Below are 12087 nucleotides of genomic sequence, written 5' to 3'. Positions count from 1 at the left end.
TCGGATATGACAGGTGCAATATCTTACACGATGGCGAGAAAAAGAGGGGAAGAGGGGGGGGGGAGATAGAGGGGCAGAGAGGGGGAGGGGTGGAGCGTATGGATGAAAGATACGTACGGCCACGATTATCCTGCATATCTCGCTGTTTTCCAACCACGGATGTCCAACACTGCGGATTTATATACTCGACTTTCCAGAATATAATGTTTACCATTTCATCTAAACACTATTCTGATCTGTATCAGGACTTGACTTGTACTTTGCCACAAGAGGGCTCACTAGCACCTGTCGAATTTAGCCAAGTTCCCCTTTTATGACTAAAATGATAATCCTGGCATCATAAACTTTTACAGAAATCGGAGGAAAAAATAAGAAAACTATGGCATTTTAAACTTTGTGGTGATTCATTAAATCTATATCTCCTGAATATTTTCGATTGCGCCAATCATGCACTAACTATGTATGAAATATCCCTAAAATGCTTATGTTCTCCACTCCCTGGGTAGCGTTCATCAACGCCGGGCTACCAATCTTTCATTGTTCATTACCATGTATGCTATAACCATCTCGTCAGTATTTGTTCTCACTGCACAACTTATTTTAAATCACTCTGCAAGAGCTAGTCCAAACATACACTCAGCATACACAATATATGCACCTTCTCCACTCCATGGGGATCCTTCTTGGATGGCCACCGGGCTTGAAATCCTTAGCATACGACGATTGATACCTCCTGAACATTCAATTTTTGCACTGCACCACACACACACTTACTCTGCAAGGACTACGTTGAACATGTTCATTCTCTACTCCCTGGGGAGCATCCAAAAGGGGCTACCTAGCTAACATGTACATACATTGCCCAAGATACTACATTAACTCTCCCAAGCACTTTTTTCACTTACAATTTACACATTTGCTATGCAAGATATTGCAACATAATTATAGCCTACATTCAAGAAATAACCATTTTCTCAGTAAACCTATTGAAAATCCCCATCAAATGACAAAGAACAGCTGAGAGGTCTTCGTCGAAAATAGGTGAAACGGAACAATAATTTTGTCCCAAGATTCAGAGCAGACAAAAGATTGCACTCATGTTGTTTTCCAGAGTCAAGGACTTAACTGCCATTTTGATTCACCGAGGTTAGACAAAGACTTCTTGGTTGTCCATCATGAACGGCCATTTGACAATAAATTTTCTCTGTTCTTGAATCATCCATACATCGCTGTGCAAAAACTCCCTATTATTCTTTAAGGACACTACTGACAAGACAAAGGTAAAGGAATCATGTACATTTTTCTTTTTTTTTTAATGACAAATCAGAACAAGATTGATGCCTCGTAACATCAGTATGTGGAAGAGAGAATGTCATGACATTGAGGAATTTAAACAATATATTTTAAACTCATTTCCCAGAGGTAGGTTCAAGTGAAAAATTGCCCACCTCTCTTCAAATAATAACAAGAACAAAGAAAAAAAACCAGGATTACACAACAAAAATAATATACCTGTCACAGACAATAACAAAAAATAGTTATTTAAGGAGAAAAAAAATCAATCAAAGTTAAAGAGCTTTTTAATCACATTTATAATTTCCCATCAGTTGGTTTATACCCCCCCCCTCCATTCCCAAAAAAGACCCCAAAAGAGAAAATTGACTAGATGACTTGACTTACAAAAGTATAAAAGCAGAAAAGGAAACAATGAAGTTGTACGCACTATTATTAGGGAGCAGGCATGCAGGTCACACAAATATCAGACTAAGAAATGTTTGAAACAGAGGAGTATGTATGCATTTCGACTCTGAAAACCAGACTTTTCATGTGAAAAGTATGAATGAAAATGATTCATCCCGTTTGATTTCTTGTCCATATTATCAATGCCCAATAACAAAATAATGCAGTGAAAAGAAAAAAATCATTCGCACTTCATGACACTAAAGTTAAGAACAGGATTAAAATCAGGCCCTGTAGCACAAAAGATACTATCATCATATCATGGTAACTTTGCCATCCAATGGTATTACTTTCATTGATTCCTTGAATTGTTTGGCTGATAAGCATTATTGCCATGGTAGTTACCATTGGATGGCCAAGTTACTGTAATAGTAACTTTTATGCAACGCAGATGCAAAGTAGATTGTAGATTTATGAAATACTGCGTATTGATTCAGAAATCAAGTCCTGGGTCCCGTATTACACAAAGCTTTAATAGAGTCTAATTGTACAACTGATTTTCTCAATCGACTGTACATTGTGATCAATGCAATCAATCCTAAAAATCTGTTCTACAATCAATTACTAAAATGTGTGTAATGGAGCCATGATCAAGAGCATGCTTCTCATCTTTACAGAGGTTTTTTTTTTTTTTTTCAGGTTGGATACGGGGGAAAAAAATAAAGAGGGTGAAAATAGGACGACACAAGTTTGACAGCACGACAAGACAGGTAGAAAACTTGGAGGGACAATGTACATCTATGTCTGGTATAAAGAACAGAAGAGAAATTATTTTGATGTCAGGGAACACAGAACTAGGCAGACAGATGTACATGTAGCTTGACGGGCACTATTGAGACTTCAGTGACCTTTCACACTTGCCATAATGGGCGTTTTTAATTTCATAATTGATTGCAACAATTCAATTGGTACCTAAAACCGTTACTTTTGCCTGAAATTAGTAACAATTTTATATAAAATGGGGCGAAATGAACAAGGAATTGACTGAAATTATCATCGAGATCATAGGAACCTTCCCCACACGAGGGCATTTAAAGTATTGCAATATTTTTTAAAACTTTTTTTTGAAAACTTCCTCATTTTCAATCTGATTTTGATGGAATTTTCAAAGTTTTAATTGAGAATTTGTTTATTCCATTCATGCCAACTTCAAGCCGCAGTACATGTAGGCCAGTCTTCAAAGGAGGTCAACCTTATAGTGAGAGGCAAATTATAGACTTCTACACTGTAGGTTAGTAGTCTTGGCGTATATTCCATTTCAAATTAAAATGCATTGTTGGAGTTTGGTACTAAGTACGATAGCCATTAGATCTTAAACAGCAAACAGGAATACATGGAGGATACTGAAAGATTTTAGTGCAGAGGTAAGATGTTTATGGTATGAATTTTCCAACAAGTAAAGAGGATCAATTGATCATCATTCTAGTGGGTCTACATCATAAGACTACACGATCAAAATGTTGCAATCTGGGAAAGAATTTGGGGACCGAGTAGTTCTGGCTGCCAGCTAATACTGTTCACTGTGGATGTAACACTTTGCATTCAGACCATGGAATTTATGTCAAAATACGACTTTCTTGACAATCTCAAGTAAATTTGAAGCACATACATTGATAGCACTTAAAATATCGGGTAACTGAAATGCATGGAATAAACTTTTCTGGGCTTCGTAACACAAAGATTAGCGATCAATCACTAAATTAACTAACCAATCAAGATCAATATTACACGTGCATTTGGCGCGAAATGCTGACCAGGAATGAATCAGAAACGTTCTCTCACATTCGCTATTCATCGCTAATCTTTGTTACGGAGCCCTGGTATCACATCACACCTTGCTCCAAATTTTCTAATGATTGCTACACAAAGTTTTCTTTGCATAGCAAATTTTACATAGGACTGTACGGAACATACTTGAAAGCTTTTCTCAACCAGGGGCCCGTAACACAAAGGTTAGCAAATAATCGCTAAATGAATTGGCCTATCCTGATCATTGTTGCATACCCATTTTGCTCAGTAGACTGACTGGCAACCAATCAGAATTGCTCTTTCAAATTAGCGATTAATTGCTAACCTTTGTGATACTGGGCCCACAAATGAGAGTGAAATTTGTGAAGTAAAATTATTCCCTGGAAATTGTCAAAATTAACTTGCACAGTATCCTAATGAAGATTTTGGGTAGAGAATACATACTTTAAAACATGGTTCAACTTAAGTTCCAGTTTAGAATACAGGATCAAGTGTTCATGGATGTCGCATCTGCCCTTTGCTTCGACATACACAATGATCCTTTATTTCTTTGGTCATTACATAGCTTCTTTATTGTCCTAGCATGAACTGTACCTTGCCCACTTGCTTTCAACGTGCAGTAACAGCCTTAGCATGGACGCACGCATCCCCTTGGCTTTCAGGTTCACTGGTGTAGTCCAAGTCCCCAATGACGCTTCACTCCCTCTAAGTGTTGGTCCACTTGCCCAATCTGCTTGCCCTGTCAATTTCCCTCCCTGTCTGTTCTCTCCTGTTGAGTCATGCTGTCAGGCCTAGTGTCATAACGTCCCCTTCTTTTCTCTGTTGTGTTTTTCAATCTGGAAAAGAATGCGTAAGACCAAGTATGTGGGACAGTGACATTGCTTCGGTCACACTGAGAAAGCAAAGCAAAACACTCGCACGAACTACCTGTATGCTGCAATTTGGACTTAGTACAGGAAATGATACATTGCTAACCATAGAATACTTGGTGCCAGGACCTATTAATTGACAAACTTGGGGACAGTTAAAGAGACAAACCCAGAGCTTGGAAAACTTTTGTCAGCAACCGATGTCCCAACTCCCATAAAGCAAATGATGATAGTAATTTTGATGATAAATATGATGGCGAATACATGTATGATGATGATGGTAATAAAGATTAAAGAAAAATTCTGATTATGATAGTGAAGGTAATGATGATAATGATGATGGTGTGAAGATGATTAAAACCTACATGTAAGTACAGTTGAGTTAATAGTTGGTGGGACAGTGAGCAATTACAACTTTGGACAATGTATTACTACATGTACATGTAACAAATAATTATCAAATGTATTCCTTCTAATCGACTATACTGTATCCAGACTCATATCCTAGACAAACATCCACAGAACAACCAACCAGAAAGATGTGTATCCCCAGACAAATACCCCTTAAAAAGTACCCTCTTTTACAACCAATCCCCCCCCCCCTAGAACTACCATCTAGGGCACCCAGCATATGTGGTAGTTGTCACAGAATGCTAGAGGTGTTCTTATCACAGGGGCGAGTGTCCAGAACCAACTCAGACATAATCTAAAACAAATCATGCAATCAACGTTATAATCCTGTAAATTCTTACTTCGCAATAACTAAAATGGAAACCTAAGTATTCTGAACTGAAGTCATATTGCCGGGGGCGGATCCTGGATTATCCAAAGGGGAGGGGGGGGTCACATTTTCCTGTGGAAAATTTGACAAGCAAAAAAAAGGTTCTCACTTGTGAATGAACAACATCTTCCAATCAAAAATACATGCTGTAACTTTCAAAAGGGGAGGGCACACTTGTGTAAGAACCGCATATTTACATGTACATTAAAATTTTTGATTACGGCTCTCAAAGGGGGGGCGGCCGGATTTGCCCCCCCCCCCTCGATCCGCCACTGCATATAGTAACAGAAACAAAGTGTATATAGACAACTGAGATGATTAGAGATTGGCAAGAAGCTTGCATGCTTACAATGTTTTTGATGTGACTGACAGCAGTTTCAGGTCCGGAACAGCAGGCAGCAGTGTATGGTGGTATAACAGTAACATCATCATTGACAATCATTTTATCCTCAACAAATCGACATCGTAAACTGCAAAACAATCATTTAAAGATATTTATTTTAAGGGTTTAAATACAAAAGAAAATGGTTTACATATAACATCATTTACAAGCATCATCAAAAATAATTTTCCTGCAAAATGAACTGTGACCAGCCACATAAAAAACAATAAATTGCCAGGGAAGGTTATCTGTAATAAGCCAAAACAGTAATGTGGGTGTGCAAATGAAAAAACAAAAATTATCCTAAAGAGTAATTCTTCTTTTACATACTGTCAAATATATTGCTGTACACACGCGTGACCAGAAAAACGCGTTTAAGGGGTGTTTTTTCAGTTTTGGACGCGGTCCGCGCCTGGACTCGTTAAGGGTATCAAAAACACAGATTTTCAAGAAAAAGGGTGGTTTTGAAAGACTGGTCAATGGTCAATCGCGGGGTCAAACGTATTTAGGGTATGTTTTTTCCCCAATTTAAAGACTAGCCAAACGTGTTTAGGGTATGTTTTTTTCCCCGAGGTCATATTTTGGCGAAAACTTGTTTAGGGGCCAAAATGTGTAAGTAAAGCCCGCGAAAAACTTGTTTAGGGGGATATTTTGCACACAGAGAAAAACTTGTTTAGGGGGTGTTTGGAAATTCCTTGGTCACGCGTGTGTACAACAATATATTCGACTGGCCCCCCCGGGTTATTTCGAAAATAGTTCGAGTCTTACTCGTCTGCTCATGCTGACATAATTTATGCACGATGAATTCATGAACGGAAGTCATCGCCATCGATCGTGCATGCGCAGTACTGTGCTTTAATCAAACCAGAAAATGGCCGAAAAATTGGCGCGATCAACGTAAAATAAATCTTGCTTTCATGAACAATATTAATATCATGACCATAGAACAGGATTTAATCGTAATAATTAACAATAATTCGCATATGATAATCATTAATATGAATTTAGAGCTTGATGTGAAACGTTTGTATTTCGTATCAATTTTCAATGACGGACATCACATGACGATCGACTCGAGTGAGTGCACTTGTCTAAAAAAATAATTATCACGTCAGGATTGGTTCTCGAACATTGTCAACATGCAGAAACTCTTTTCAAGATCGTAATATCACCATATAATAACATTTTACATGACAAAACAGAGAAAGTTGCGTTTGATATTTTTTTCCCATCAATTTGAAGCTAGTTTGTGCCCAATTTCGGGCTCTGATTTCATGAATGGAAAATATGTCAAACGTCATCGAACGCGCATGCGCATTGTGCTTCTTTTCTCAGAGACGTCTTGATGGAATAAAAATAATGACGGTTTTAAATAATACTTCCATATGAACATAACATACTTTGCTGACATCGTCAATATTTTTAGTATGGCCATAAAATCTTATTAAATCGTAATTATTTTAACATCCAATAATAATTTATATGAATTTAGAGCGAGACATTCGTATTTATTTCAATCGCATGCTCTTATGTCCGACTCTAAAAAAAAGGATTATCATATCAGGATTAATTCTCGAACAGCGTCATAACTCATATTCCACAATATTTCCTCACAATCGTTATATCAGCATTGAATACCAATTCAAATGACCATCCAGAGAAAATTACGTATTTATTCCCATCAATTTATTTGGAGCTCATTTTGGATCCAACTACCCCGCCAACTACACAATCTCAGGCAAGTTACAGCGCTCTCCGCTGGTCGCACTTGTTTGCTGGCGCTGGCAAGCACTCCCGTCGTTTCGGGAGAGTGAGTGTACGGGCCCTGGGCTGGGGACGGGGCTGGTGCATGCGAGTCTGGACTGCGAGTGCTAGTTGACCAAAAATCATTCGGATCGACTCTGCGTGATTCATGTCTTTAATATTGTTTCATTTTAAACTTATATGTTGTCATCTGCAAATATCATTGTTGGAGATATTTTGGAAAGAATTCTGCATGGGTACCCGACCTTTTTTGTGTTTTGTGATGATGGAAAATACAAACGAAATTTGCTCCGTCATCTGCTTGTACAACGCTCACCCGGCCAGCGCATACCGTCAGTGCATGCGGTGCGTGCATAGCGCATCGACGCGACGGCCGGAGCAAACAAAAAATTACTCGATTTTCCCGCCTTCAAAATTCGATGCATCGATGTTCGATCGAATTAAAGCTGTCGAACACCGGTTTTCAAAATAATCGATATGACTCAGGCTTAGAAAATAATACTGGATATCATATTTAATTCAAGTCTTCCATTTATAGGGGCTTTTTATGGGGACACAGTGTAAAAGCCAGAATGTATAACTTCTAAACAATTCTAAATGAAGGAATAAAATACATAAGACAATGCAAGTATGACAATACTTGTAAGTGATGCAACGACAAATAAAACAATGTAAGAAACTCACGTCTTCTTAATTGTTTGGTATAGTTGTATTCCTTGTTTACTAATCCCCTTACTGTTTAGATCGACCAACGTCTTCTTTTCAGCAATATTCTCTTCTGTTCTTCTCTTCAGCTGCAATGAAAACAATGGAGATGTCTAAGGTTTAAGAGTGTTTAAGCTTTTGTAAAAAAAAAAAAAATTCAACTCACAGACATACTGTATCTAAAGTTTGATTTCAATGTCAGCAGACAATGCAGACATAAATTAACACTTTTACTTTTCTTCACTGGCATTATTTTCTTTTTTACAATTTTTTTTTAGAGGTTCATCTGATTATAAAATTAAGACTTTTAGGGAGTTTAAAGCCTTACTTTATTCAAACAAAGGAAACATCAACTCATGGCACTTAAAGTCATTTTTAAGTTATGTTTATCAAACTTTCAGGAAAATTTTGTGATACAGCTAACAAACCTGTTTATAATTATAAAATAAGACTGAGATTGAGAAGCATTGTGGTGTGGTAATTCTGAATTTCCCCTAGAAATCAGGTGGTCGAGTCTTCTTATCCCAACTCAGCACCAACTCCTCTGTCAAGGCTTCAATCAACAAATGTACACTTTGCCAGTTACAGGTACCAATTAAGTTATACAAGCAAATGTAGTGCATCTTGCACTTGAGTTTGGGCATTCTCGCTGAAATGCTACCCAGGGAGTGGAGAAAGCATGGGTGGGTAAGCAAAAATCTGATCATGTAAGGGGTAAAATTAAATCTGTATCTTATATTACAAAGATATACGATTCCAATGTACTCAACACCATGTAAAAGGATTACTAGTAATTATTAGTAATATTGAATCAAGTGTAGGCCTAGCCATTTAGGCTCTCTTAACAGAAATTAATGAGTGGACATCCATGAATCAAGAAACAGCCCACAAGTTATCAATCAATACAGCATCATTACCTTGTTGGCATCAAGAGAGGGCGGTTCTCTGGGTGGTTCAGCATTCTCATGCTTGATCTGGAAATCGCTCACTAGATTGAGGTTCACAATGCAAATATCGCACAAGCTCTTCTTTTCGCTGGAGGTGGGCGGTTTTTCTGAAGTTGAAGTTTGTCATTAAGGAAGATGAAGATACAAAAATATTCTAAAGCTTGATTAGATTTTAAAGGACAAGTCCACCCCAACAAAAAGCTGATTGGAATAGAAAGAGGAAAATAAAACAAGCATAACACTGAATATTTCTTCAAAATCGGATGTAAAATAAGAAAGTTACAACATTTTAAAGTTTTGCCTATTTTCTCAAAACAGTTATATGCACATACTGTTCGGTATGCAAATGAGGGGACCGATGACATGACCCACTCACTATTTCTTTTGTATTTTATTATATGAAATATTTTGATTTTCTCGTCATTGTCATGTGAACAAAGTTTCATTCCTCCCTGAACACGTGGAATTCCATTATTTTAACATTTTGTGGTTCAAGCAAGGGGGTCCTAATTGTCAAATTCGTGAAAATCGAAATATTGTATAATTCAAACATTAAAAAACAAAAGAAATAGTGAGTGAGTGACATCATCGACTCTCTCATTTGCATATCACTGAGTTGAGCATAGAACCGTATTGTGAAAAATAAGCGAAACTTTAAAATGTCATAACTTTCTTATTTTACATCCGATTTTGATGAAGTTTTCAGCGTTATTCATGTTTGATTTTTCTCTATTTATTTAAATCAACTCTTTTCTGGGGTGGATTTGACCTTTAAAGAATGGGCAATGGAGGAGTCCTGCCACAATTTGATTCGTAACGGTCGGATGTCCGAAAAGTTATATACTTCTGGTTCTACTGAGCAACCACTCGTAAAGGTGCATACAGAGTCTTTCACATTGCTCCTTCTGCACGTTTTACAATTCTTTAAAACAAATTTTGCAGAAAAAAATATAGTTCACATTCGCAATATTGGAGCTAAATATCAGTAAAATTTTATCCCCTATTTCTTAAAAACTCTACCAGCTGTGCAAGCATTAATTTTGATTGCTAATTTCAGTCAACATCAAAACTGTGTCAAAGACCGAGTTAGAGCAAGTTTGACCGACATCAACATCAAAGATAGAGCTCTAGCTGTTCACTAGCTAGGCTATGTCCAATGAGATCAAGTCATGAATATTAGAGTGTAGTGTGTACATGTAAATATTCTCTATATACCGGTATATTCTATAAATGTTGGAAATGAAGTTCTAGCCCATTTACACGATTTAGGGCTAGATCTTTTAACAGGGAAAGTAGAAATCTCGAGGGCGAAAATTGCATCATTGACCGCGATGTACGCCTATAAATGGGGCACAACCCCTGGCTCCGAGGAGAGTAAGCACACGTTAGTTGAATGATTTTTACTCTCGAGGAGCCTCCTCCTGGCTACGCATGTGACCCATTCACGTTAGACACGATTCAGGGATTTTGATGAAAGGGCTGCATTTTGAGGTCATCACATGAAATGCTCGAAATTCATTATATTTCCACCATTTTGAGTCAGCTCAGATAAGTATTGGCTATGAAAGTTTACTTTGTGGTAGTCTCGTGTCTTCTTTTACTAGAAATCACGCAGATATGCGCAGACAAGCGCTAATGCAGTTTCCCACCGGCCGATTACACGCAAAAGTATATGACGTAAGCCCTGGCTTCGTATGAGAGTGACCTTACGTTAGTAAATGATTTTTACTCTCTAGAAGCCGCCTGGCTAGGTATATTGTCTTGACCTCGAAATGTGACTGACTTGTCATGACATTTGGGAACAAGTATTGGTGATGAGGTATGCTGGTAATCGGCCGATGCGAAACTGCATTAGCGCCTTACCACCATACATCACCATCAATCATGCCACCATGACATAGCCACGACCACATCGAACATCCTACAGCCACTCTCACTCGTGTAGTGTAGCGCTGGCGCGCTCAGCCATACTCCCATAGCCATAGGCTAGCTCACTCAGTATACCCACTTGTTGTGTGTCCGGACAGGTTGTGTGTCCCGACGATCAATTTTAGAAAGTCATTTGGAAAAATTTACAAGCGAAGTTTCATCAATTTTTAGTACAAAATTTTAGAAAATATTATAGAGAACAAAATAGAAGATGATTACAACTATTGAATTCATATTTTTAGTGTAATCTTAAGACAAAAAAGAAGGCTTCAAAAATATAAAGTGTCCGGACACCCGATCCCCCATCCTTAGAGTATAGTCAGTTCACATTCACAGTCACACGAGTGAGTGGTGGTTGGCTGTGCCTGTGCTGTGGACCGTGGTCATCGGTCATCATGCCATGGCTTTCTCTACTCATCATGCTCATGTCTCTTCAACAACATATTTTGCATTCAAAAGGATACTTATGGCAAGTAGTCGACTATTGGAATCATAAGCCAACACTTCTCCTTCAATTTTAGCCTCCAGACATGTCTTACAGGAAACGATGTCGCCGACTTTGCACGGTGGAGGTCCCGGTTCCCCAGCGGACCCGGCTGCCATGTTGAAAATAATCATGTTCTGCGATGTACAATCTGCGCATGCGCAATATTATTGTTATTGTATTCCTATTATGGACGGGAGATGGCGTCGTGAATGAACGGCTTAAACTCGTTTTCATAGGTGTACGTACTGCATTGATAATGATGATGATGATGATGGTGGTGGTGGTGATAGCGATAATGATGAGGAGGAGGATGACAATATCGATGATGAAAGTGGACGATGATGTTGATGATGGATGATGATCATGGTGGTGATGGTGGTGGTGATAGCGATGATGATGATGGCGATGATGATGATGATGGTGTTGGTGGTGGTTGTGATAGCGATGATGCCGATGATGAGATGGAGGATGATAATAACGATGATGATGATGATGATGATGATGATAATGATGGTGGTGATGGTAGTGGTGATAGCGATGATGATGATGGCGATGATGATGATGATGATATATTATTATGATTAGATGAGGATAGATTTCTTGAGAGAAATCATGACAAACAAACAACAAAATGTGCTCATTCCAAAAAAAAAAGACTCGATCGGATCTAAGAAATCTGATAACCGCAATGGAAGTTGCCCTACAAGAAAGAGATGCACTACAATACAAAAAAT

The 12087-nt window shown here is 38.1% G+C and overlaps 1 protein-coding gene across 2 annotated transcripts; it reads right to left on the bottom strand.

Moving 5' to 3' along the window:
- Positions 1–1294: 1294 nt before the first annotated feature.
- On the bottom strand, positions 1295–11515 carry LOC129275240 (protein LSM12 homolog B-like). 2 transcript variants are annotated; one of them, XR_010295409.1, is made up of 6 exons: positions 11331–11515; positions 8908–9044; positions 7970–8079; positions 5489–5609; positions 3835–4325; positions 1295–3707 (listed from the first exon to the last, which is right to left on the bottom strand). XR_010295409.1 is itself a non-coding variant. In XM_064108219.1 (5 exons), exons 1-5 carry the CDS (start codon positions 11482–11484, stop codon positions 4287–4289), a joined length of 561 nt encoding a protein of 186 aa, XP_063964289.1. In that variant the 5' UTR covers positions 11485–11515; the 3' UTR covers positions 1295–4286. The 2 variants fall into 2 exon arrangements, 1 of the variants encoding a protein (XP_063964289.1); XM_064108219.1 differs by having other exon boundaries at positions 1295–4325.
- Positions 11516–12087: the final 572 nt, after the last annotated feature.

The sequence above is a fragment of the Lytechinus pictus genome, chromosome 13, assembly GCF_037042905.1.
Source record: "Lytechinus pictus isolate F3 Inbred chromosome 13, Lp3.0, whole genome shotgun sequence".
Classification (NCBI taxonomy): domain Eukaryota; kingdom Metazoa; phylum Echinodermata; class Echinoidea; order Temnopleuroida; family Toxopneustidae; genus Lytechinus; species Lytechinus pictus.
This window is presented reverse-complemented; position numbering and strand designations above follow the sequence as displayed.